Source organism: Babylonia areolata, chromosome 12, assembly GCF_041734735.1.
Source record: "Babylonia areolata isolate BAREFJ2019XMU chromosome 12, ASM4173473v1, whole genome shotgun sequence".
NCBI classification, from domain to species: domain Eukaryota; kingdom Metazoa; phylum Mollusca; class Gastropoda; order Neogastropoda; family Buccinidae; genus Babylonia; species Babylonia areolata.
In genome coordinates this window covers 30,784,679-30,811,556 of record NC_134887.1, presented here as the reverse complement: position 1 = coordinate 30,811,556, position 26,878 = coordinate 30,784,679, and the positions used below count along the sequence as shown (strand labels likewise).

The 26,878-nt window shown below is 43.1% G+C and overlaps 2 protein-coding genes across 2 annotated transcripts; one reads left to right on the top strand and one right to left on the bottom strand.

Annotated features, from left to right (window-relative positions):
* Positions 1 to 2,907: 2,907 nt before the first annotated feature.
* LOC143288522 (uncharacterized) lies at positions 2,908 to 7,305 on the bottom strand. Its single transcript, XM_076597105.1, has 5 exons — positions 6,704 to 7,305; positions 5,946 to 6,259; positions 5,413 to 5,496; positions 4,892 to 4,954; positions 2,908 to 3,752 (listed from the first exon to the last, which is right to left on the bottom strand). Exons 1-5 carry the CDS (start codon positions 7,213 to 7,215, stop codon positions 3,301 to 3,303), a joined length of 1,425 nt encoding a protein of 474 aa, XP_076453220.1. The 5' UTR covers positions 7,216 to 7,305; the 3' UTR covers positions 2,908 to 3,300.
* A 6,736-nt stretch (positions 7,306 to 14,041) lies between these two features.
* LOC143288521 (thioredoxin domain-containing protein 17-like) lies at positions 14,042 to 26,279 on the top strand. Its single transcript, XM_076597104.1, has 5 exons — positions 14,042 to 14,240; positions 15,234 to 15,315; positions 17,541 to 17,619; positions 21,313 to 21,426; positions 23,775 to 26,279. Exons 1-4 carry the CDS (start codon positions 14,102 to 14,104, stop codon positions 21,379 to 21,381), a joined length of 369 nt encoding a protein of 122 aa, XP_076453219.1. The 5' UTR covers positions 14,042 to 14,101; the 3' UTR covers positions 21,382 to 21,426; positions 23,775 to 26,279.
* Positions 26,280 to 26,878: the final 599 nt, after the last annotated feature.

Below are 26,878 nucleotides of genomic sequence, written 5' to 3'. Positions count from 1 at the left end.
TTTTTTTTTTTTTTTTTTTGTCTCCCCCCCCCCCCCCTTTTTTTTTAAGTGAGCGGTAATTATTTGATTCTTTTCAGTCTTAATTATGATGTTTGACAGTAAACGGTCTTTTGTTTAATAAACACATGATTGATGCCTGACTGCTTGCCTTTTTGAGACAAATTGCTGCACATAATAAATAGAATTTGTACATTGATATAGCACTTCCAAACCTCTCTATGCTCTTTACAGTAACATGTCAAAACCAGACACAACTCGCCCCGCCGCACACACACACACACATACACATGGAAGTAATAGATGTGGATCAGCTGAATACAAATATGGAATGGAGTGTCTTAATTTTATAGAGACAGTTTGACACGGAATGTTTTGAGATTTGTTTTAAAGGATGTGAGTGAATAACAGATGAATGCAGTGAATTCCAGTTTTGAACGTTCTGTCGTGTTTCTCTATGTTGAATTGGGGAATGCAGCGGAGAGACCTTGATTATTATTTTCTCCAAATCATTGGAGCACTTGGACTGTCCTATGGGTTTTTGTGGCCTATGCCCTGATCTCAGAAACATGTGGTGGTTCAAGTGTGGAGATTTTTGCGGTTTCTCCCTCCTGGTCAGCATGTGTGAACAACTTCCAGTGCCTTTAAAACTTCATACTGTGTCCTGAATGTTGCTGTTCAGTAGGATGTGGAAACACAAAAAATTGAAGGAAAAAAAGCCCTGCATGTCTCTGACACCACCACCCTCCCCAAAACTGTACGGCTGTTTTCACATTAGAATGTTTTGTTTGTTTTGTTTTTTTTGGTTTTTGTTGCTTTTAATTATACAACTATCACTTTTGAGTCATTATTCAGGTCCTGTGCGTACATGCTGACGCATGGAAATTCACACAAGGCTTTCACCACATCACTGAACAAGCTCTTGCCATGATGACAGACTTAAGATTTTATTATGTCCTCATATGGTAAAATTTCCTTGCAAGCAGGTAAAAACACAAAATACAAGCACAAAGACATGCCCATATGTGGTCCCCACCCCGACACCCCCTCCCTCTGCATGCACAAAAAACAACAACTACACAGCACGCTTATCGGTACACATGTAAGTGCTTCCACACACACCATTTTTGCAACCTCTTGACACATTCATTTGCACAATGTTAGCCCCACTAGATCACATTCATAGTGCTGCTGTTCTCAAACTGAGTCCCGCCCTCAAGAAAGGGGTAACCTGATAATTTTTTAAGTTTTCATTTTAACACCAGATCACATAGTGCTGCTGCTCTCAAACCGAGTTCTGCCCTCGAGAAATAGGTAACTGATATTTAAAAAAAAAAAAAAAAGGTTCCATTTTAACACCAGATCACATTGTACTGCTGTTCTCTGAGTCCTGCCTTCAAGAAATAGGTAACTGATGTATCCAAAACAAAAAAAAAGAAAGAAAGAAAAAAAGGTTTAATTTTTTAACACCAGATCACATAGTGCTGCTGTTCTCAAACTGAGTCCTGCCCTCAACAAATGGGTAATTGATAAAAATTTATTTAAAAAAAAAGGGGGGGGGGGGGGTTCAATTTTAACACCAGATCACATAGTGCTGCTGTTCTGCTGTAGTCCTGCCCTCGAGAAATGGGTAATTGATAGTAAAAAAAAAAAAAAGAAAGAAAGAAAGAAAAAAAAAGGTTTAATTTTAACACCAGATCACATAGTGCTGCTGTTCTCAAACTGAGTCCTGTCCTCAACAAATGGGTAATTGATAAAAATTAAAAAGTATATATTAAAATAAAAAATTTTAAAAAAAAGGTTCAATTTTAACACCAGATCACATAGTGCTGCTGTTCTCTGAGTCCTGCCCTCGAGAAATGGGTAATTGATAGTAAAAAAAAAAAAAAAAAAAAAAAGCTTTAATTTTAACACCAGATCACATAGTGCTGCTATTCTCAGACTGAATCCCGCCCTTGAGAAATAGGTAAATGATAAAAACTAAAATAAAATAAAAATTTTAAATAATTAAAAAAAAAAAAAAAAAGGTTCAATTTTAACACCAGATCACATAGTGCTGCTATTCTCAAACTGAATCCCGCCATCAAGAAATAGGTAAATTTAAAAAATAAAAAAAAATTAACAATTTTTTTTTTTTTTTTTTTAAAGTTCAATTTTAACACCAGATCACATAGTGCTGCTACTCTCAAACTCAATCCTGCCCTCAAGAAATAGGTAAATGATTTTTTTTTTTTATTAAAAAAAATAATTTTTAAAAAAAGGTTCAATTTTAACACCAGATCACATAGTGCTGCTGTTCTCAAACTGAGTCCTGCCCTCGAGAAATGGGTAACTGATAAAAAAAATTAAAAATAATAATAATAATAATAAAAAGCTTCAATTTTAACAATGCGTTTCTGAAAAGTGGAGTAGTAGCCTTGAGGTTTAGTGCCTGCCTAGAAGTGAGAGAATCTGAGGGCAAGGAGTCAATTCCCACACTCGCCATTATTTTCTCCCCTCCCACTAGAACACACACACACACACAACCCACAGAAAGCAACATTTATTGTTTTGTGTATTCTTTTTTACTATCACTTCAGATGAATACTGGGTTTTTCAATAACAGCAAGATCCTAAGACTGCGCTATTTTTGGGTGGATGTGCAAAGATCAGGATTTTCTCAACGGCAAGGACTGGAGTACACACAGGCACACATAGAGAGCAGCATGCAGGGGAGAGAAGAAAAAAAAAGGAGAGAGGGAGAAAGAGAGCAGTGGAGGTGGAAGAGAAAGAATGAGAGAGACAGGCAGAAGAACAGAGATATACAGACAAAAAGAGAGTGAGATAGTGATGGAGTGTGTGGGGGGGAGGGGGGGGGGAGGGAGGATTGCATTACATACTAAAAGGGGGGAAAACAGAGAACTCATGAAGCATTGTCAAATGATTTATTCATTATTCTATGTAAGGAACAATGAAATTGTGAATGCTATGCCATTGTCTTTTGTACACACCACACCACTCTAAGAGAGATTAACATACAGTAGATAATAATAAATAAAAATAACAATAATAAATGGAAAAAAAACAGCCATTTCCACACAATCACGGAACATCAAAACGCACAAAAGTGTGTCCTTGGTTAAGCTATCACACAAATGATGTTATCTGGAAAATTGAATTATGCTGCCTGGCTTATATGATTTTTAAAAATTATATATTTATATATATATATATAAGAAGAAAAAGAAAGGGAGACAAAAAATGGGTGTGTGTTTGGGGGGGGAGGGGGGGGGGGCACAGGGGAATGAACCGTGCAGTCCCAAACTACACAGAACAGACGACACAGGTCACCACTGTCCCGCCCACGAAAGGAGGGCAGGGGAGAGTACCGCACACACTGAGCGTGTAAAACAACTCGATGGCACTAACGCTCTTTTGCCCACCGGGACGATACTGTTTGGCCTTGTCCACGCACACGTGCTCCGTTCTACCCTTGCTGCCCGGGTCCTCAGTCATGAGGTGACCTCTGTACTGGGTAGTCCACCCAGCTGGGCAGGTCCAGGTGGCGGGAATCATGAGGGTTGTGGACTGAGGGGCCCGACACACGGAGCACACAACGTCCCGGCTGCCACGACCTGAGACCTCGTATTCTGCGCCTCCCAGCTTGCTGTGACGTCCTGCTGGCGGAGAAGTGGGGTCCACCTCCGGCGTCATCCCCAGACACAGGTAGTTGGAGCCACCCCCGGTGTCAATGTGCCGTGTTCCCCCCGCCACTCCTGTAACCACCCCGGGCAATATCACTGACATCGACTGTTTTGGTGTTACTGTCCCACATGATATTACGAGAGGGGTAGGAAGAAAAGTCACTTCGTTCAATTGTCACTTTTCTTGCTCTCATCCTCTGTTGCATCCGAACGACCCCCATCTCTCTCTCTCTCTCTCTCTCTCTCTCTCTCTCACTCTCTGGGCTCTAATGGATTTGCATATGTCTGGGATAACCAGGGTGTTGAAAATACAACAGGATTTATAAACGGCTTTAATCAAAGAATTGTTGACTGCAGATGGCAGGACTGGCATGATCATATTCAGAACAGTAGCAGATTTACTGAATACAGGATGTTTTAGTTAAATCATCATGTTGAGCCCTACATTGAAATTGTAATGAATCGATATGTTAAATGTGCATTGACATAACTAAGATTTGGTGTCTCAGACATTGCACGTCAGTGCTCTAGATTTAACAGTAGAAAAGTCGATAAAATGTTATGTCAGTTATGCCACGACAGTGAGGATGATGAAATTCATTTTATGCTTGGCTGTCCTGCTCTTCTTGACTTGAGGATGATATATATTCAGCCTAAATATTTTCATAAAACTTGTAGTTTCTAGCTTCAGATTGAATTTGCTTATGTCCTCTAGAAACGAAATTGTACTAAATAATCTGGTGTTCTACACTTGCAAAGCTCTTCAATGATTACGTTTGGTTGCAACTTAGACGACCTTAGACTACAAAGGAAATGTGAATGTCTTCTGAAAACAATTGTTACTATCCATAACTCGACGTTCTATCTCAATATTCACTTTTGTGATTGAAGTAGCTTATGTGTGCCCCCTTTAGTCAGGGGCCTGGGCCTAATCTGAATAAAATTGTTCGCATTCGCATTTGCTCTCTCTCAAGCATTGTTCGAAATTTAGCATCAGTTGTATCTTTATAAATCTTTTCAGTTAATTAAGAGAGACTCCACTTTTTTTTCCCCCTAAGGACGTGTGTCTGGAATAATCATGCGTTTATTTTGTGGCAAGTTAGAGAGGGAGAGACAGACAGACAGATACAGGGGCATGCAGAGAAAGAGACAGTCGGGTAGTACAAACAGACATAAACAGACAGAGAAGTCAAACGGCAATCAGAATTCACCAGAATAGACCAGAGAAGTGTTGCCTGGGCACGCTGCATGCCCCCATCTGATAAATGACGAACCTGCAATCACACACGGAAAAAAAGATGAACAGTAGCAGATATGCTGGATACAGGATGTTTTAGTTACGTTTGTCACAGTGTCTTATTTCAAGAATGTTCGTTGAAGCCATGCTGATGGCATGTCGACAGACACATAAAACAGATAGATAGATAGGCAGACAGATAGATATATAGATAGAATAAGATAGATAGATATTAAACAGACAGATAGATAGATAAATCAGTAGACAAACAGAGAGCGCGAAGTTTATTTTGTGTAAATTATTGTATATCATCTCTTCTTGTGACCATTTCTTAAAGTGTCTTAATTCACGAAGGTTGTTGTCATTTCCAAATCAAACCACCCTCCTAGCCCGCCCCCCACCCCCACCCAACCCCCCGTCCCCCCGGCACCCCCACACCCACACCCACCACCACCACCACTCATTCTGTTCACGTCATCTGCAGTACCTACTCACCAGCATCACTGGCCTTTAGGGAGCCGATCTCACCCTGTGCATTCCGAAGATCAGACTGCGTAGAGTTAATCCGCTCCTTATTTTCTGGAAATATCAGATGAAGAATGACACCAAAGCCGCACTCTCTTCTACTTCGTGTGTTTTGAAATGTTCAATACGTGTCTAGTAGAACATGGATAAACGCATTATATATATATATATATATATATATATATATATATATATATATATATATATATATATGGACACACAGAAACACGTAGAGGTAGATTTATATAATGCTACCAAATTGAATGACATTGTGCTATTTTTTTTTCTGGGGAGGGGAGGGGGGCGCGGGTGTCTCACAACAATGTCTTATTTCAAATAGTTGATTAAGTCATGTCAACTTATAACTGGGGAAAAAAAAAATCAAGACACTTATAACTATCCCCCACCCCCTTTTATATATATATATATTTTTTTTTAATATTTTGCTCTTGTTTTGTTTGTTTGCTTGTTGCTCACACTGGCTTTGCTCAGTGCCTCCTTACCAATGTCACTGGCCTTAAGCAGACTGATCTCTTCCTGTGCGGTCTGTAGCTGGTGCTGGGTAGTCTGTAGCTGGTCCTGGGTTGTCTGTAGCTGGCCCTGGGTTGTCTGCACTTTCTCCTGCGTAGTCTGTAGCTGGTCCTGGGTGGTCTGTAGCTGGTCCTGGGTGGTCTGTAGCTGGTCCTGGGTGGTCTGTAGCTGGTCCTGGGTGGTCTGTAGCTGGTCCTGGGTGGTCTGTAGCTGGTTCTGGGTGGTGTTCAGTTCTGCTCGGAAGTCAGACATCTGCTGCTTCAGGTCTTCCATCACAGCACCGTCCCTGTCCAGTGAGAGTTTATACGTCACAACATGTCCCTGTGTTCTTTCCCTTATTTCGCAGTCCCTGCTTTGTGTGATGTTCGTGTAACCAAGCACTCTGCTTGCTTCAAAAAGTGCTTCACACATCAGCTTTAGCAGACGTAAGAATCAATTAAAAGTTACGTTTGCGAGTGATAACACAAACAGACACAGACACGCACACCTGGCACTCACACACACACACACACACACACACACACACACACAAACAAACAAACACACCATAGACACTGAAAAACGCGTGCGAGTCAGGGAGAGAGAGTGGTGTGTGTCAGTGTGTGTGTGTGTGCGCGCGCGCGCGCTTGTGCGTGCACTGACGCGCTTGTGCGTGTGTATGACAGAAAACGTCACACAGCTGGATTATGCGATGTATACTGATCAAGATCAAGAACACCAATGTACTCACGGTAGAGTCCCTTGCTTGACGCTGTCTGGCAGTCTCTCAAAGGCTTCCCTCAGCTCTGCAATCTCTTCGTTCGTCCTTGCCTCCCCTTCTGCCAACTCCATCTCCACACGGCGTCGTCCTTTGGCCAGCTTCGCTTTCAGCCAGTCTACGTCTTCATCCAGCTCTTCCTTCAGTCTGTCATCCCCCTCCTTCCGTTCTTCCTTCTCGTGTGTCAATCCCTCTTCTATCCGCTCCTTTAAGAGTTTGTCTCCCTGTTTGAGCTGTTCGTTCAGGTTGCTGTACATGTCGTTCACTCGTTCCTTGACAATAGCGTCCCCTTGCTTCACATAATCTCGTAGCTGCAGCAGTGTCCCCTCTCTGGATGTTTGACCAATGGTGTTGTAGAGAACAGGCCGAGGATCAGGAGACAGCTGGGCTTTGTCCTCTTGGGGTGAACTGACCACTGGCTCTGCTTCCACGACAATGCTGAGAAAGATGGCAAACACACCACAGGACAGAACTTTCCACGCCATTGTCACTAGGTTTTGTTCTGCAAGATCGTTCAGTGGATAAAGTCTGCACTCTGTTGGTGTTACAAAATGGTTTGGTTTCAGTACTGACCCCTGGTTTGGAGCTTTTATGGATGTGTGTGGCGTGGACACATCATCTTCCTGTGTCACATTCAGCCAATGGCAGCCTTGTTCCAGTCACGGAAAGCTGCCAACGCATCACAACGTCATCAGTGTCAAGTGCTGCGCCACAAGCTCCTTCAGTGAAGACATTATGAATTATGTCACTAATTTGCGCAGATGACTTGAACCACCCCCACCCTCCTACCCCCACCCCTCTCCCCCATTCTTCATTGTATTATGAGTGCGTCAGAGGTCACATGTCAGATTCCTGAAATTCAGCGGGGTGGGCATGGGTCATTGTGAAGAGGACTGGATGCTTCGACTGGCGTCAGCATGGCGGGGATCCGAGAGGAATTGCTGAGCCACGAACCTATAAATAGACGTCCGTGTTGCTGAGTTCACGTGAAGACTTGGTCAGGTCACTCAGACTCTCGTTCTGAATGAGGGATACTTGACCGAGTGAATGTGGCGTCCCTCGGGTTTCAGCCATTGTGTGAACATGACAATGATGGTATTGTCTGAAGGCTACCAGAGCGACGGGCGCAACAGCCGAATGGTTAAAACTGATGTTGGACTTTCATATCTGAAGGTCCCGGGTTCGAATCCCCGTCATGGCGTCTGATGGGTAAAGGGTGGAGATTTTTCCGAGCATCCAGATCAACAGATGTAAAGACATGCTGGTGCCTCAGTATACCTCCCTTCGTGTATACGAATGCAGCGTGATCCATGTCAGCGTTCGGAGGGTTATGGAAACAAGAACATTCCCAGCGTGCACCCCCACACCCTCGAAAACGGAGTATGGCTGACTATATGTTGGCGTAAAAGCGATCACACACGTAAAAGCCCTCTCGTGTATACCGGCGAGTTGAACTGGGAGTCGCAGAGCTGTTAGCTTCTGTTTGTTACAAGGTCAAGTGTGATTGTAGACATGGAGAAGATAAATAGATGGAGCAAGGAGAGATAGAAAACTGAAGAGAGAACGACAATGATAATTTGCTCAATAAGGCCCTGCGGTTATCGTTATTGAGAACAGAGACAGAGGACAAGACAAACGAGACAAGAGAAAACAAAATCTTTATTATCGAGGGTAATGGATAAGCAAGTAACATGCTTTTTTTTTTTTTTTTTTTTTTTTTTTTTTTTTTTCATCCAGCCCTCGCCCTAAATGAAGCTAAAGAAATGAGTAAAAAGAAGGAAAAAAATCAAAATACAACAGAGAGACAGGGACAGACAGAAAGAGAGAGAGATCGTCACGGTTGTTTTTTTTTGTTGTTGTTAATTTTAAAAAAATCAATTCAGACCGGTGTATTTTTTCTCGAGGGGTATCAACGATGCCCAGAGCACAATGATTTTATTATGATAGACGTACATACTGTGTGAACCAAGATGTCAATGCCTCGGCGCTGAAATGCTAGGCTACCAGGTCCACAAGCCGTATGCTAGTTCTGAACGTGTGGGTGATGTCTCCATGCATGGCAAGACACCCACGGTGTGTGTGTGTGTGTGTGTGTGTGTGTGTGTGTGTGTGTGTGTGTGTGTGTGTGTGTACACGCGTGTGTGTGTGTGTGTGTACACGTGTGTGCGTGTGTGTATGTGTGTGTGTGTGTGTGTGTGTGTGTGTGTGTGTGTGTGTGTGCGCGCGCGCGCGCTCCGTCAGACAGTGCAGCTGTCACATGTCAATCACTGACCCCGGCATTCATTGTCAGTCTCAGTTCTACATGTGTGTCATCGTTCTCTCACTTCTAAATGGGAAGAGAGAGAGAGAGAGAGATGATGATGATGGGGTGGGGTGGGGTTAGGAGGGGGGAGGTAGGGGGGGGGGGGGGGTTGTCGTGTGTGTGTGTGTGTGTGTGTGTGAAACAGTATAACGTACTTTTGTTCATAAATATCCGGATTTTATGGGAGTCAGCTCGATGTTCCCTAAGGTCAATGAAGTTCTAACAAGTATTCCTTCAGCCACTGGTTTAAGTTCCCCAAGGTCTATGTTCCCCCAGGTCTATATTCCCCCCGGCGGCAGGTCTAGGACCACTGCCGACTGACCAAGACTGCGTTACTATATTACATCTGTCCATTACGATTCGGTATGTCGTAGCAAGTGTTTGACCATTACTGACCGCTACATACTGACCACTACTGACGCAAAAGGCTTCAGCCGGATTGCGCTGTTTTTTCACGTTTGCGCATTATCATGACACCCTGACTACTACAGACCACCACTTATCACTGACCACTGCCGGGCACTGACCACTGTTGACCACTGCTGACTACTGATCAGCACTGATCTCTACTGCCGGCTGAGTACCTAACGGCAGTGTATGTATGATTAAGCATACCTAGGCCTGGGGGAACATAGACCTGAGGGAACACAGACATGGGAGAACATATATAGACAGTGTGTGTGTGTGTGTGTGTGTGTGTGTGTGTGTGTGTGTGTGTGTGTGATTTATGATAATAAATGGAGAAGTGGTAACGGGGACAGGCAGAGGATGCTGCTGGCAGTTCTTAGTCACGACTCCGTCTCCATGCAGGCGGCTGTGGGGTGATGGTCGTCCGCCGTAGACTGGGGCAGATGCGGCGCCTGTATCCTCCCACAGTGTCAGAGCAGCCCTTTTTAGGGACAGCACTGCTCTCCCCACATGGGGAAGGGGAGATAAAAGGATCCCCAAACAAAGCCTGCCTCACCTAGTACCTAGTAGGAAACCGCACCTACTTGGACATCCAACAACAGCGGTCGAAAACAACAAAAGAAAAGAACCAGGAGTCATGCCCTGACTCTGGGTGCCTGGAATGTTCGCACCCTCTTAGACAGAGACGACAGACCAGAAAGACGCACAGCGCTCATTGCTAGAATGCTTGATCGCTACCAGGTGGACATAGCAGCCCTGAGCGAAACCAGGTTTGCGGGTGAAACCCAGCTGGAGGAAGTTGGAGGGGGCTACACCTTCTACTGCATTGGGAAGCCAGATGGCACCCCAAGAACCTCAGGCGTGGGCTTTGCCATACGAACCAAACTTGCACACATCTTGACAGCTTCTACATGGGATAAACGACAGGCTGATGACCCTGCGTCTGAAGCTGTCCAAGGATCGCTTCGCCACAGTCATCAGCTGCTATGCCCCGACGATGACCAACCCTGATGACATCAAACAAGCTTTCTACGAGGAGCTCAGCCGCATCATTTCAGCGGTAGACAGAAAGGACAGGCTGATCATCTTTGGGGATTTCAATGCCCGCATCGGCGTGGACTTCTCCTCGTGGCCAAAAGTCCTAGGACAGCACGGCACTGGCAAGTACAACTCCAACGGACTGCTTTTGCTCTCGCTCTGTGCGCAGCATGGACTGACCATCACCAACACCCTCTTCCAACAAGCAGACAAGTACAAGAACACATGGATGCACCCCCGCTCCAAGCAATGGCACATGCTGGACTATGTGATTGTCCGGCAGAGGGACAGAGGTGATGTTTCCACTACACGTTGCATGAGAGGAGCAGTCTGTTGGTCGGATCATCGCCTGGTACGCAGCAAGATGAACATCAGACTTGCACGCAATCTCCAACCAGCCAGGCAGAAACCCCCTAGGAAGCTGAACATCCACCGCCTCCCTATCACCAAGGACATGCTGCAGCAGCAAATCCAAGTAGCTCTCCAAGAAATTCCTCCATCGACTGATGTAGAAGAGGTATGGAGCACCTTTAGAGATGCTGTGTACACAGCAGCAGCTGACACACTCGGCTTTGTACAGAGGAGCCACAAAGACTGGTTTGACGAGAACGACTCTGGAATCTCCAAGCTCCTGAACACTGCATATACGGCATCAGGATCACATTTCCGATAAAGACTGCCAGAGGAAGAACCAGTTCTTGCAAACCAATCAACTCGTACAGAAGAGGCTGCGTGAGATGAAGAACACCTGGTGGGATAGAAAGTCCGAAGAGCTTCAGTCCGCTGCTGATGCTCACGACATGAAGACCTTCCATGATGGTCTCTGAGCTGTGTATGGGCCGAGAGTCACAGGATCAACCCCTGTCCGAGCCTCGGACCAGACCACCCTCCTGACAGACATGAAAGACATCCTTGCCCGCTGGGCAGAGCACTTCGCCACCCTCCTCAACAGGGACTCGTCCATATCTGATGAGGCAATTGCAGCCCTCCCACAGCTACCAGTCAATGACTCGCTAGCTGCCCCTCCCACCAAGGTCGAGACCCAGAAGGCCCTGAAGCTGACAACGTCAGGAAAAGCACCAGGAGCAGATGGAATCCAGGCTGACATCTACAAGTATGGAGGCGAGGTGCTGACAGACAAGCTCACCGCCCTGTTCCAGTCTATCTGGGAGAGAGGGGAGGTCCCCCATGATTTCAAGGATGCCTCAATTGTCCACATTTACAAACAGAAGGGAGACAAAACGCCCTGCGACAACCACCGTGGAATCTCTCTCCTCTGCATCGCCGGCAAGATCTTCGCCCGCATCATACTGAACAGACTGGTTGACCATGTCTCCAACACAGTCATCCCTGAAGCACAGTGCGGCTTCCGCTCAGGCAGGGGAACATGTGACGTGGTGTTTGCTGTACGCCAGATGCAAGAGAAGTGCCGTGAGCAGAACAAGGAGCTCCACATGGTCTTTGTAGACCTGACTAAGGCTTTTGACACGGTGAACCGCCATGGTCTGTGGAAGATCCTCCTAAAGTTCGGCTGCCCAGAGAGCCTAATCCAGCTGATTGTGTCTTTCCACGATGGCATGCAAGCGAGAGTACAGGAAAATACTGACATGTCGGATCCGTTCCCTATGGTAAATGGAGTTGAGCAGGGCTGCGTCTTGGCACCCACACTGTTCTCCATTCTCTTCTCTGCCATGCTGATTGACGCCTTCCAAGACTGTGACCGGGGCATCTACATTCAGTTTCGCACAGATGGCAAATTTTTCAACTTGCGGCAACTCCATGCCAGGTCCAGGGTGTTTGAGGCACTGATGAGAGAGTTCGCTGATGACTGTGAGCTTGCTGCACACACCCATGAGGACATGATGCAGTTCATTATGGACAGGTTCTCAACCTCCTGCAGGTGCTTTGGCCTCACCATCAGCCTCAGCAAGACCGAGTCCATGTACCAACCGGCTAGCTCACAGAACGCCAGTGCCTCCCCCCCACCTGCAATCAAGATCAATGATACAGAGATCAAGTCAGTCGACAAGTTTTGCTACCTGGGCAGCACCCTATGCAGCACCGGAGCCCTTGATGCAGAAGTGACGCTGCGCATTGCCAAGGCCAGCTCCGCCTTTGGCAGACTCAACAACAGGCTGTGGAACAACAAAGGCATCAGGCTCAGCACCAAGATGAAAACCTACAGAGCTGTTGTGCTGACCACCTTGTTGCAAACATGGACGACGTATCGCCGTCACATTCAACAACTTGAGCAGTTTCACCAGAGATGCCTACGAAAGATCCTCGGCATAAAGTGGCAAGACAGGGTCTCCAACCTCCAGGTCCTAGAGAGGACCAGCCTGCCCAGCATCGAAAGCCTGCTGATCCAGTGCCAGCTACGCTGGACAGGACACGTTGTCCGCATGACAGACAGCAGGATCCTGAAGATGCTTTTGTATGGCCAGCTGAAGGAAGGCCACCGTGAACTTGGAAGAACCTGCAAGCGCTTCAAGGACACCTTGAAGACAAACCTCAAAGCCTTTGACATAGACATCACTTCCTGGGAAACTGATGCCCTTGACCGCTGTCGCTGGAGGATGCTGTGCTCTAGTGGCATGAAGAAGTTTGAAAACAAGAGAATGCTGGCCATTAAGGAGAAGCGTGAGCGAAGGAAGCTGGACGCAACTTCTGGAGACGTTTTCCCTTGCAACACCTGTGGGAAGTGCTGCGCATCCAGAATCGGCCTCTTCTCCCATAAGAGGACACACACCGACAGATAAGCCTGCCTGCCTACTCATCCGTCGGACCGACGGCAGACTCCATCATCAGGCCTGGGGGAACATAGACCTGAGGGAACATAGACATGGGGGAACATAATTTTTATAGACTGTCTGTGTGTGTGTGTGTGTGTGTGTGTGTGTGTGTGTGTGTGATTTATGATAATGTGCCCACTGGTATTTTTCCTTGATGGCACATTCAACTTTATGTGCAAACATGCAAACAACACCGTAACTCATGCGAACGGCATCACTGACAAGTTGCTTTGAAGCTGAGTAATAGTTAAGGAACCTCCGCATTTGCGTGTGCAAGAAGTACTCTGGGCTTCTTTTTGATTTTATGCATAAGAGTACCATCAATCAAATCATTATGCATTTTGTTATTTTTAAAATTTTATTTATTTTTTTTAATTATTATTCTAAAATTTATTTATTTTATTTTTTATTATTTTATTATTTTTTTAATTTTCCCCTCAAGACCTGACTAAGCGCGTTGGGTTACGCTGCTGGTCAGGCATCTGCTTGGCAGATGTGGTGTAGCGTATATGGATCTGACCGAACGCAGTGACGCCTCCTTGAGCTACTCGATACTGATACTGATACTATGCATTTGGCGCACCATGCTGCGCTGCCAGAATGATAATTTCATTGAGGTGAACAACGAGAATAGTTTTCGGTGCCCGGGGTTTCGGACAAAATAACTGAGCATAAGCCCAAAACACAATCGGGGGAAAACAAACATGTTAATAATGGCTTGATGATAATGAATCCTCCCCCTCCGCCCATCACAAAGCGTCACTTCCTATGTAGTCGGAAGTTGTATAGTCACGTGCGCGGAGCGTAGTGCAGCAGACGAAACTGACGAAAATGGTTCAAGAAATTCATGTCGAGGGTTTTGACGCCTTCAACAAAGCGATTGAAGATAACAAAGGAAAGACAGTGTTCGCACTGTTCTCCGGTTCCAAGGATGCGAATGGAGCCAATTGGTGCCCAGATTGTGTCGCCGGTAAGTTGACCTCTCAGTCTCATGTCTGAAACTCCAGATTTATCAGCCTTTTTGCCTGATCAATTAGGATTATTTATTTATTTATTTTTATATATTTATAACTTTATATAAGAGTGCGCAATTACTAATGTTATGGCTAGCTTCCCATGGAGAAATTAACTTGGAATCCATAATCCCTCCAGTGTTTAATAAATTCTTAAAACTTAAGTGTTCCTGCAGTGATAATGTTACTGGGCAGATTATTCCAGAAGCTAACAACCCTGTCAGTAAAAAAGTGTGAAAAAAGGTTTGATTTGGTGAATGTCTTCATTAGTTTTAGGGATAGGTAGTATGTCCTATGAAGAGAGACTAACTAGTTTGAAACTCCCAAGCCTGGAATATCCCAGGTTAAGGGGTGATGTGATTGAGACATAAAGATTCTACATGGACATTATGATAAGAGCACTATACAAAATCTTTTCACTCTAAAGGACAGTAATCATACCAGGGGACACAAAGTAGCCTTGCACATATGGAAAGGGAAATAGCCCGAATTGAAAAACCACGGTGCAATGTGCAACATGCACTCAGAGCACATAAAAGAACCCAGGGCAGCAAAGCAGTTGTCCCTTTCAGGTTGCAGGCAGAAATAGCAAAACTTAATACAATACAGATTTACATATTTGGTGGTCCTTGTTCCATAATTTGTAATGTTTCATGCATTTCATGATACATTTATTGATTTAACTTTTAAGTATAAATTTAATCATTCTTTTTTGAAATGTTTCATAGAAAAAGAATAAAGCTATGATGAATTCTTAGTTTTATTTCTCTGTGTAAGTTTTAATAGAAAAATAATACACCTATAATATATTCTTGGTTTTGCTTCTATCCATGTGTAGGAAAACAAGCAATAATGAATTCATGGTTTTGTTGCTATCTATATGTAGGAGAACTGGCGATGTGATTTTTGGATGTGTTTTATTTCATGCTTTGAATTTTGTGTGCTGACAGCGGAGCCAGTGATAGCAAGGAACGTGAAGTTCGCACCTGAGGATGCTGTCCTGATTCACTGCGGAGTCGGTGAACGAAGCTTGTGAGTGGTTCAGTATGATAGTCACCTTATCATCATATGATTGTCAGAACAGCAGAGGACACACCTGCTTTCCTGACTATCTTGGCTTGACAACACATGTGTAACATATATTTGTTCTGTGTTGTCTGTGTGTTCTGTGTGGCATGTTCAAGACTCAAAGACTATGCCAGTCTTAAGTAAAAGCTTATTTTTGTTAGCACATTCTTTTCTTCTTCAGTTGTTGCTGCTATGTGCACATGTCAAATGATGGGTATAAGGACAGGTCCGGATGTTCCTTTTTTAGAGGAAGTGTCTGGGTTTGTTCCAGTATATACCTTTTATTTACGTGTGTACTAGCTGAATTTGTAGCATAAGCAGTATTGACTTGAAGTTGTGTACCTTTCAAATGGAGAGAGTTACTTCTCTTTAGTGTTGTTTACTCAACTCTCCTGGTCTCACTGTTCTTTTATATCTGGGCTTGAATTTATTATAGTGGAGAGTGACTGGCCCAAGAAACATCCCCACTCTCGGCCAAGAGGACTTTAGAATTCTACAGTCGACATTGGGGTGGTTCCCAAAGGCCAAATAGCCCCAAAGCCTGCAGCATGAAGAGCCAGTGCAATCTTGCCTTTTATAGTGTGGGAGTCATAGTCCTTCACAAAAAAAAGCAACTATAAGGTGTACATGAATTCCCATTGCAGTGGAGCAACAAATGATCATACAGCTCTGACTTGGCTGTTGGCCCATCGGTAAGCCTATGTCAGTCTCTGATATTAACTGCCACTGACAGAGAGAGAAGAAAATAAAGCTTCGAGCAAAGTATGTCATTTGATAGGCTATGTAGAACCAATGTAGAACACACCATGCCATTCCATCATTCCTGTTGTGAGCTTCTTGTATGTGTGTGTGTGTGTGTGTGCTAGTAGTAGTAGTAGTAGTAGTAGTAGTCTTCAATTTTACATCTATCCTCTCTGAGTGATATTAGACAGGTAAAAACAGCGGAGGCTGTGAAGGGGAGAGTGGGGAGGGGGAGCAGGAGAAAAGGAGAGGGGAGGAGGGAAGGTATGACAGTGTGTACCTGCTTGCGTGTGTGCATGCATGCGCATGAGTATGACTAAGTGTGTGTGCATGTTAGTGTGTGTGTGTGTGCTTAATTTAAGAATGTATATGTGTATGCACTCGTTTGTTTGTTTGTGTCTGTGTGGAGAAAGAATTTTCAGAAGTAAAAGAAAAAAAAAAGGAGCACAGGGAAGATGATAGGAAATAAAAAATAAGAATTAAAAAAAATCAGACCAGCCTAACATCAAATGTTTCAAACAACTCTGTCCTGTAGGACTTTGTAGCAGACCTTCTCCAGTATCTTTGATTGTCAAGGATGCAATCAAAAATGATAATGCTGTGTGTATGTGTGTGTGTGTGTGTGCGTGATATAACAAATTGTGCTTGCGTTTATGTGATTGTGTGTGACCCCGTTTTGACAAGGCAAAAACAGCTGAGGGGTTACAGCACTAGACCTTCATCCTGAGGGCCCTGGGTTCAAACCCTGGTCAGAGCATCTGATGGGTTAAGGTCAGAGGTTTTTTTCTGGTCTCCCAAGTCCGTCAATAGAAATTCAGACTTGTTCATGCCTGAACACTCTTCATGCACACATGTTTGTACAAGATGAACTAAAAATGTTACACATCTCATAACCAGTGTCAGCTTTCAAGTTTCATTGAGTTATAGAAAACACAAACTCACATGGCTTGCACACCGCTGTGTACACACACACACACACACACACACACACACACACACATATCCCATCTCCCTCTCTCTCTCTCTCTAGATATAGATGTATGCATACATATGATATATATATATATATATATATATATATATATATATATATATATATATATGGAGAGAGAGAGAGAGAGAGAGAATCAAAGGATTGCCCTGATTCTATAAAGATTGCCTGACAAGAAATGTTTTCAGAATGTTCTCCAAGGGTGTGAGTGGTGGACTGTGATGGACTGATGACTTCCCCCAGTAGAATCAGTCAGTCAGAATTTTTAGAAATATTTTTTTTATTATTATCATTTTCTTTTTAATTAGAACATTAACAAAATAAAAAAAAGATAATATCCAGAATGTCAGCAGTCTATTTATAGTTTATTATATTAAAAACAAGTGTTTCATGATCAGTATATATATTTTGAATGTTATTAATGTTCTTTTTGTTCTCTCTCTTTTTTGTTGTCTAGCTGGAAAGACCAGAAGAATGTATTCAGGACGTCCAAACTGTCGCTCAAGTCTGTGCCAACTCTGCTGAAAATGGGAACTGTGAGTATTGGTGTATCGTTCAGCCGGGTGTGTGGCCTGACTTAGTGATAGGAGATTTGAACGTGTATCCACAGGGTTCACAAAAAGTTAAAGGGCCACATGGGGACTTGCGAATGTTTCTTCTTGAGGGCATGGTGAAAAGATGCTGAGTTTTTGGCAAAGAGCGGTGTTTGCAGCCGGTGTGGTCAGCACCACTCATAACCACAAGTGCTTTCTTGTATGTGCACTTTCTTTTTTTCTTTTCTTATGTAGCTGTGTACCTGAGTGCTATATAAGGGGACGGTACTAAAGAACTAACTAATGATTGATTGACTGAATTAAAGGATAGACAAGAATTCTCACGCACAGGCCAGGAACATATAGAGGCCAGTCACAAATGGGTTTTTCTCCAGGGCGCTAGTCAGGGGGGCAAAGGGGAGGTTACCTACTTCCGGGAGGTGGCCATAGCTACTTTCGTTTTCTCCACATAGGTGGATAGTAGTTTGCACAGGACAGGAATGTCAGACCCCTGCCGGAGTCTGCACTAGTGGGTCACGGTAAGTATGTTACTTAAACGTAATTTTAGGTAGAAGAAGAGAATAGAGAAGAGATAAAACAGTGCAGCGATATGGCGATGACACTAGCCGTTGTGGGAACACACACCACACACACACATACACACACACTGCTTGCAATGCAGCAAGAGAGAGAGAGAGAGAGAGAGCAGGCTCTGGCTGTCAGGCTCAGCCAGGTAAGCCTAAGAGCGCTATCTGAAGCTAAGCGCTTGGCTACACTTACAATGAAAAACTACAGCTAATGTTCATACATCACTAAATAACTGGCTTAAACCTTAATTTTTCAAACACATTTTTCAAGCTGTCCATGGTGCACGTGTGTCAGAAACGGCCATCAGTGTGTTCAGTGAGAGGTCAGTGGTAGACTTTATGCAGCCTGCATGGTTTAAATCATTTCTTGATGTTTTTTTTAAAAACGTTTTCTGAAAACATGCTTGCTTTCATAATGTGGTCCATAACGTTTTGTGAAGTGTGTATATTCACAGGTTTTGGTTGTCTTCTTCTTTTTCATTCGTGGGCTGCGACTCCGACGTTCCCTCTTTGGCATGAGTAGGCTTTTTACCCCTGCCACAGTGGCACATTGGCATCATTCTCTGTTTCCAGGGGGTGGGGGGGGGTGGGGGGGGGTGAGGAGAGGAAAGGTGCATGCTGGATATGTTCTTGTTTCCATAGTAACCCACCAAATGCTGACGTGGATAACAGGAGCTTTAACATGAGTATTTTTATTTTATCTTCTTCACGAAGGGGGTTCAGGCACTTGCAGGTCTGCACATATGTTGACCTGGGATTTCAGAAAAAATCTCCACCCTTTACCAACCATGCGGCATGACCACGATTTGAACCCGGGACCCTTAGATGCACGCACACACGCACGCATACTGAAATGCGCGTTAAACCCATTCAGCCAGAGGGATTTCACAGCCTCGACAGGCTTCCATGCCGAATCCATGTTGAAAAATGCAGAAAATAAAAATTAAACTCAAAATGACTGTTTTTTTCCTCCAAATTGACACAGCCAGAAATACTGTAGAAGTTAGTTCCCTTGGCTAGTGGTTTTTGCCGCATGTAGGAAGATGGAAACCATTTTTGATTAAACATAGGTATGCTTATTTTGACGCCGTAGATTTGCTCAGTTGCTGGGCTCAGTCAGTTATGGTTGATTGAACTTCTGATTATGAAATTACTGCCATTAACAGGTGTGTCAGGCAAAAGTGCTTTGTGGTGTGTATGTGTGTGTGTCTGTGTGTCTGTGTGTGTGTGTTTAATGTAGAAGGAAGGGTTATTTCAGCTAAAATAATGAAATCACTGCTGTTCAATTTTAGTCGAAGTGTCAATTTGTGTGGGAAACAGGGTTATTACATAGACTCGCTTAGTTCACACACTGGAATCATAAAAATGAAACAAAGTACTTTTCTTGCGCACAGACACACACACACACACACACACACACACACACACACACACACACACACTCACTCACTCACTCACTCACTCACACTAACTAAAAAAAAAATTCTACATTTCTTTAGACAATTCACAATCCAGGGCTTGTGTGTTTGTGCATGACTCTGAAAACACTGTATCATCTTTCTGTCCGTGTGTCTTTCCTACCTGTCTGCCTGTCTGTCTGTCTATCTGCCTGTCTGTCTATTTCTGTGTCTGTCCGTCTGCCTGTCTGTCAGTCTGTCCGTCCATTCATCTGTCTGTCTGTTTCTTCCCCCCTCTGTCTCTGTGTTCTTCAGTGTAACATTTTCATTCTGGGTGATATTTCACATGTGCACGCACCGTGTGTGTGTGTGTGTGTGTGAGTGTGTGCGTGTGCATGTATGCCTGCGCGCTCGGTTTGTGTGTGTGTGTGTTTCTGTATGTGTGTTTGTGTGTGTGTTTTCATATTGATGACATTAAGTATAAGTTTGTTTGTTCCACATTTTGATTTGATTTGACCTTTTCAGTGGTGTGTTCCATGTTGCACGTCTCTCACAATTCATTTAATTCTTTTGACGTTGTTGCCTTTCCATAACGTTTTTTTACTTGGATGTATTTGTTTATCAGTTCTGTCTGTCCCCTGAATTAGGGCTGTGTGTGTGTGTGTGTGTGTGTGTGTGTGTGTGATAATTATTATATTTATATAGCGCTGAATCTTGTGCAGAGACAAATCAAAGTGCTTTTTCACCAGTCATTCAAACGCATGTATTACGTGTGTGTGTGAATGACTGGAGCGCAACGCTTTTGATTTGTCATCGCTGCACGAGATTTGGTGCCATAGAATATACATTACACTTAATAACTTGCTGATTTATTTATTGATTTGTTCATTCATTTTTTTTTTTTATATATTGATTTAATTACTTGTTGATTTATTTATTGATGTATTCATTGATTTATTCATATTGATTTATCTATTGATTGATATGAATACCATCACTGACCAAGCTCAAAGCCCTTTACAAACGAGGAGTTATAATTATGCTCAACAGGGTGCCTTACCTGGGTAGAGCTGACTGACAGCTGCCGTTAGGCGCTCATCATTCGTTTCCTGTGTCATTCACTCAGGCTCCACTTACTCACACGACGCCTTGTGGGTAAAGGGTGGAGATTTTTCCGATCTCACCAGGTCAACATATGTGCGGACCTGCTTGTGCCTGAACCCCTTTTGTGTGTATACCACAATCAGAAGATCAAAGACGCATGTTAAAGATCCTGTAATCCATGTCTGCGTTCAGTGGGTTATGGAAACAAGAAGATACCCAGCCTGCACCCCCCTGAAAACGGAGTATAGCTGCCTACATGGCGGGGTAAAAACGGTCAAAGCCCACTCGTGTACATACGAGTGAACATGGGAGTTGACAGCCCACGAATGAAGAAGAAGAAGATTGATTGATTGTTTGAATCTTTAATGGGAAAAAAATTAGGCACAGTAAAGGCCTTTTTACAATTCTGCCCGTTTAACGACACAAAACATAAAAATAAAGAACGACACAAAACTTTAAAGTAAAGAAATAAAATGAAATAAAATAATAAGAGTGGCGAATAAGAATAGTAACTGGAATAGAAGTAACAAGCAATGAAAAGAAGAAGAAGAACTTTCATCATCATCATCATATCATCATCATCATCATCATTACCTCTGTTCCTGTAGTCCCAGAGACTGGAGGAAGCCCAGTGTGCCAAAGACGACCTGGTCCAGATGTTTTTCGAGGAAGACTAACCACCACTGCCCTGACGATGGAAACCCTCATCTGACTTGAGAAAGGTTTGCTCTAGTTATTTTACTCATCTGTTTATCTTTGCTGCTTATAGTGGAGTGATGGCCAAGAGGTAACGCGTCCTCTTAGGAAGCAAGAGAATCTGAGTGCAGAGTCGTCAGTATTTTCTCCCCCTCCACTAGACCTTGAATGGTGGCTGGACGCTAGTCATTCGGATGAAATAATAAACCCTGTGTTGATGCCAGGGGTCTTTCAGTATATATAGCACGCCCCCACCTTGTGGAAATTCTGTGCTAGAAATTTCCTCATTTCTATCACTGTTTTTCTTTCTGTCTTTTTTTCTTCCTTCACTGTTGTCTCCTTTTTCTGCTTTCCCATTCCCCTTTCTTTTTTCAAGCAAGCCTTGACACTTTTTTTTTCTCTTTTGCACAGTCTCTGATGTACTATCTGTGCTGTTTTGCTCTGGTGATTAGGTAGTGAGGTGTAAACACTGGGATGGGCACTAGCTGCCCATTCTGCAGTGTTATTTGCCTACATGGCCTTTTTATGTATTTTTTGTTTGGCTTTGAAGTATAGTTGTTGTTTTTTTCTCCTTTTTTACGATTTTTTTTGTAATCTGGGGTTGATAGATTAAGCGGAATGGCTGGTCTCCTCATCATGGCCTAGTCTTATTTGCCCGAAGGAGTAATATGGTTGGGATACTGCGTCATTAACTGTGTTTTGTGGGTTTGTCTTAGTGTTTGTTGTAGACGTGACAGTTTTGTGTTGACGCGGTTGAGCATTTGCATGGTTTGACGGTCCTGATATGGCCCTGTGCGGTCGGCTGGACTCAGTACAAGCAACAAGAACAAAAACATGACGTTGACCATTCCGTCACTTTTTCAGGGTTCACCCTTACAACCCTGGGTAGTTTACAGCCCAGGCAGGCTTCCCGACCTCACAGGGCATGGGGGGGGGGGGGGGGGTGGGGTGGGGGGGGAGAGGGGGTGTGCAGAAAACATACAGAAACTGATTGTGTTTTTTTGTTTTTTTTCTTCCTCCAAATTGACACGCTTTTGAAAGACCCAGGAATACTTTAGAAGTTAGTTCCTTTGGCTTGCGGTTTATACAGATAATAGGAACGTGGAAAATGGTTTTGTTGAAACGAATTTCAGCGCTCGAGCATTGGTTCAATGTGTTTAAAAAACAAATAGATAAATGAATAGATAGAGAAATAAATGAATAAATAAATAATTCATTATGTAAATGAATAAAAAAACAACAACAAAAAAACCAAAAAAAAACACCTCCGTAACGTGAACAAAAACTTACTTGTACACAAATACACAAAATGATGTATAATAGGGGTGCAAGTCGTCCGGCATATGCCAGAAATCTGGCACAGAACATCTTGACTTTAGGTAGTTTCCGGCATGGAGAAATTTTGTGTAAACGTTGCTAGCGGGCACATTACAGATGCTGGACACAAAAAAAGAAGAGTGTTAATGAAGAGTATCCAGTTATCATCCAGAAAAAGATCTATCTATCTATCTATCAATCAATCTATCTATCTATCTATCTATCCATGTAGATTTGTATTTGTATTTCTCTTTTTTTGTCACAACAGATTTCTCAGTGTGAAATTCGGGCTGCTCTCCCAAAGTGGATTTTTCTTCATAATTTTGCCAGGAACAACCCTATTGTTGCTGTGGGTTCTTTTATGTGCGCTAAGTGCATGCTGCACATGGCACCTCAGTTTATTGTCTCATCCGAATGACTAGCGTCCAGACCACCACTCAAGGTCTAGTGGATGGGAAGAAAATATCGGTGGCTGAGCTGCGATTCAAACCAGCGCGCTCAGATTCTCTTGCTTCCTAGGCGGACACGTTACTTCTAGGCCATGACTCTTCAAAGATTTCTATTTTTAGGGAAAAAAAAAAGATTTCAAGAAGGCGGGGATATCATCTACGCTGAAAGAGCCACCGACATTCCCACAGGGTGTATTACTTTAGTTCAGTCATGTGTAAAAAACAAGGCTCAGAATACACTCTCCTTTGTGTATATGTGTGTTTGTGTGTGTGTGTGTGTGTGTGTGTGTGTGTTATTAAAAAAAAAAAGCTGAAAAGAAAAGAACCGAAAAAAACCTCACGAACGTGCACGCACGCACACACACATACACACACACATATGAGGATGTGTCTGCATTTAAGCTCTGTTATGCATGATTACGTATGTTAAGATGAATTGTTGTGCCGGTTATTACAGTGCGATAAAGGATGAATACGCATGAACCATGTTAAAAAAAACAACAACAACAACCAACCTTCTGTTTGTTAGTGTTTATTTTTGTTGGTTTGTTGTTCTTGCTGTTGTCGAGACCAGTGTAATGCAATTTGTTTTAATGTTCCTTTTTCAGACCCACATTCAGAGGGCTTTTCAGAACAGCATCTTCCCTGTAACCAGCTGTGGTGTAGCGTGTATGGATCAGTCCGCACACTTTGACACCTGTGAGACTGCATGTTTGGTGCATATCTGTTATGCATATGTGGGTGAATATGTGAATGTGTGTCTCCATGTTTTTACATTTGCTTATTTATCATCATTGTTGTCTTTTTTATTATTTATTTATTTATTTCCTTTAATTATTATTATTATTATTATTACTACTTTTTTTCTTCCTTTTTTCTCTTAAAAAAAACAAACTAAAAAAAAAAATATATATATATATTTATTTATTTATTTATTTATTTATGTACGCTTATAGTTGACTTTATCAAGTTTTTGCGCCTTAAACATACTTATTATTATTATTAATAGTAGTTCTTTTTTATGTATTTATCTATTATTTATTCACCCCCCCCTTTTTTTTTTCTCAAGGCCTGACTAAGAGCGTTGGGTTACGCTGCTGGTCAGGAATCTGCTTGGCAGATGTGGTGTAGCGTATATGGATTTGTCCGAATGCAGTGATGCCTCCTTGAGCTACTGAAACTGAAACTGACACCTCCTTGACAACTAACACTGTGACGAGAGGTTGATTTTTTTTTCTTACCTTTTCAGTCATTGTGATTTTGTGTCATAAGAGGAATTATCCAAGTCTGGCCTTAAAACCCACCTTTTTTCCAAAACCCAAGATAGCCTCCTTCCCCTGCCTCTTCTTTGTCTCTCATTTTCTCCAGTTTAAGAGTTATGCATCCGTGTGAATGACTGGTATGAAAGCGCTTTGATTTGTCTCTGCACAAGATTCAGCATTAATTAGATATAAATTATTATTATTATTAGCGGTAGTGTTAGATGTTTTCATTGTCCAGTGAATCTATTGTTTGTGTACAGGGTTCACCAATAGTTAAGGATCACTTGGGGAACTTGCGCAGTATTTCTTCTTGTGGGGAGAGTAGGGGAAAGGATGCTGAATTCCCATCCGGCAAACAGCAGTGTGTGTATGCAGCCAGTGTAATAAACAGCACTCATAACCAGAGGTGCTTTCTTGCATGTGCATTTCCATGTGTGTGTGTGTGTGTGTCCCCCCAAACCCCCAATGAAAATTCACAGCTGTCATTGAAAAAAGAAGAAGAAGAAAAACAACAACAACAAAACCACAGAACAAGTCAGTTTTTGGTCGAAACACCGATTTTGAAACGCTTTTTCAAGCTGTTGATGACACACATGTGCCTGAAACAGCCGTCAGTGTGTTCAGTGAGAGGCTAGTGGTAGACCTTGGGCAGCTTGCATAATTTGAACCATCTCTCATTTTTATAAATATATATATATATTTTATTGATTTATTTTCTAAAACATTTTATGAAGTGTCTGCTTCATGAAGTGGCCCTTTTCTTGTTTTTGTGAAGTGCGTTGACAGGCATTTTGTGACCTCCACACAGAGTGGGTCAATCCATATGGAGTGTTCTTTTCTTTTTAACTGACTTTCAGTATTCTGTTGACAAGGGCAAAGTGAGAGAGAGAGAGAGAGAACTTTTTCTGTTATCATTTGAATTATTAAAAAAACATTTCGAAAAATAAAATCGAAGACGTGGAGCCCTTACCTTTGACAGACACAATACTTGTATTGCAGTCTATTAAAAATATACTTTTTTCTTGTCCGTTAAGCAGAAGCAGAAGCGTTCGAAAGGGATTTTCTTTAAGAAAAGAATGACGAATAAGCTCGTTCTTATTCGGGGGGAAAAAATCTTTGGCTTAACCCCTTGACGACTAATAAGAAAGATAACAGGAAAAAGTTGCAGTCAGCGCTGAGACTGATTGAGATTGAGATGGTTTATTCATATAGGCCACAGCGGTAACAGGAAACAGTCGCAATCAATGCTGAGACTGATTGAGATTGAGATGGTTTATTCATATAGGCCACAACGGTAACAGGAAAGTCTCAATCAACACTGAGACTGATTGAGATTGAGATGGTTTATTCATATAGGCCACAGCCCTTTTGAGGGGGGCGGGTGGGGGGATGAGGGAGGGGGAGGGCCTGGGTGGGGGGCCAGGGCCGTAAACAGTTAAATCCTGAAGTTATACATCCAAAAAGTCTTCATGATTAACATGTTCACTTCTCCTAAGTGATATTGTACACACTGGTATGGGCACCAGCTGTCCATTCTGTAGTTTTATAGGCCTACATGGCCTTTTCTTGTATTTTTTTTTAATGTGGCTTTGGAGTAGTTGTTTTTAAATTTCTCTTTATACTTTTTTTGGTTGTTGTAATCATGGGATGATAAATTAAATGGAAGGTTCCCGAAGTGTTTTGTGTTAATCGCGGTTGATTTTTTATTTATTTAGTTGGGCAGTCCTGACACAGCCTTGAGTGATGATCAACTTGAACATAGCAACAGTGTCAATTGCTAGAGTCCTGAGAGTGAAAGAAAATGGTGCTACATGACCCAAAATTGATTCCATTAAAGATTCAGGTGCAGTGTGAATATTGTTTTGTTGTTTTTACTCTCCCTCTCTCTCTCTCTCTCCCACTTTCACCCTCTCTCTCTCTCTCTCTCTCTCACTTCCACCCTCTCTCTTTTTCTCTGTGTGTGTGTGTGAGTGTGTGTGTGTGTGTGAGGGAGGGATGTTCACATGGTACAGTATACATCTTCGCCGTTGTCTTCCTCAGCTCTGTGAAGAGTGATTGGGGCGCTGTGCAGAAGAACTGTTCACCATGTTCATCCAGATCTGTCCATTGTGTGTCAAAGCCTGGGTCTCTGCAAAATGGTTTTCCTGTCCAGTCTGCAGTGCTGTCAGTCCATTGGTTTTATCTGTCTCCCTCTCAGTCTTCCTCCCTGAACAGTTCCTTCGAGGGTTGTTTTAGCAAGGCCACAGGATTTTGGTTCGTGGCCATACCAGTGCAGCTGTCATTTGTTAACTGATGTCAGCAGATTCTCGTGTGGTACAATGTACTGCTGGATGGTTTGGGGCACTTGTTCTCTGTGGTACAATGTGCTGCGTGATGGTTTGGTGCACTTTTTCTCTGTGGTACAATGTGTTGCTGGATGGTTTGGTGCACTTGTTCTCTGTGGTACAATG

What these genes read in the sequence shown, in the direction of transcription:
- LOC143288522 (XM_076597105.1), bottom strand. Translation starts at nt 7,215, where the DNA reads ATGGCGTGGAAAGTTCTGTCCTGTGGTGTGTTTGCCATCTTTCTCAGC. An exon ending in GTCAAGCAAGGGACTCTACC is followed by an intron (nt 6,260 to 6,703) that starts GTGAGTACATTG and finishes CTCACTGGACAG; the next exon opens with GGACGGTGCTGTGATGGAAG. An exon ending in CACTTCTCTGGTCTATTCTG is followed by an intron (nt 3,753 to 4,891) that starts GTGAATTCTGAT and finishes GGGTGGTTACAG; the next exon opens with GAGTGGCGGGGGGAACACGG.
- LOC143288521 (XM_076597104.1), top strand. Translation starts at nt 14,102, where the DNA reads ATGGTTCAAGAAATTCATGTCGAGGGTTTTGACGCCTTCAACAAAGCG. An exon ending in GTGCCCAGATTGTGTCGCCG is followed by an intron (nt 14,241 to 15,233) that starts GTAAGTTGACCT and finishes GTGTGCTGACAG; the next exon opens with CGGAGCCAGTGATAGCAAGG. An exon ending in GGAGTCGGTGAACGAAGCTT is followed by an intron (nt 15,316 to 17,540) that starts GTGAGTGGTTCA and finishes TTTGTTGTCTAG; the next exon opens with CTGGAAAGACCAGAAGAATG.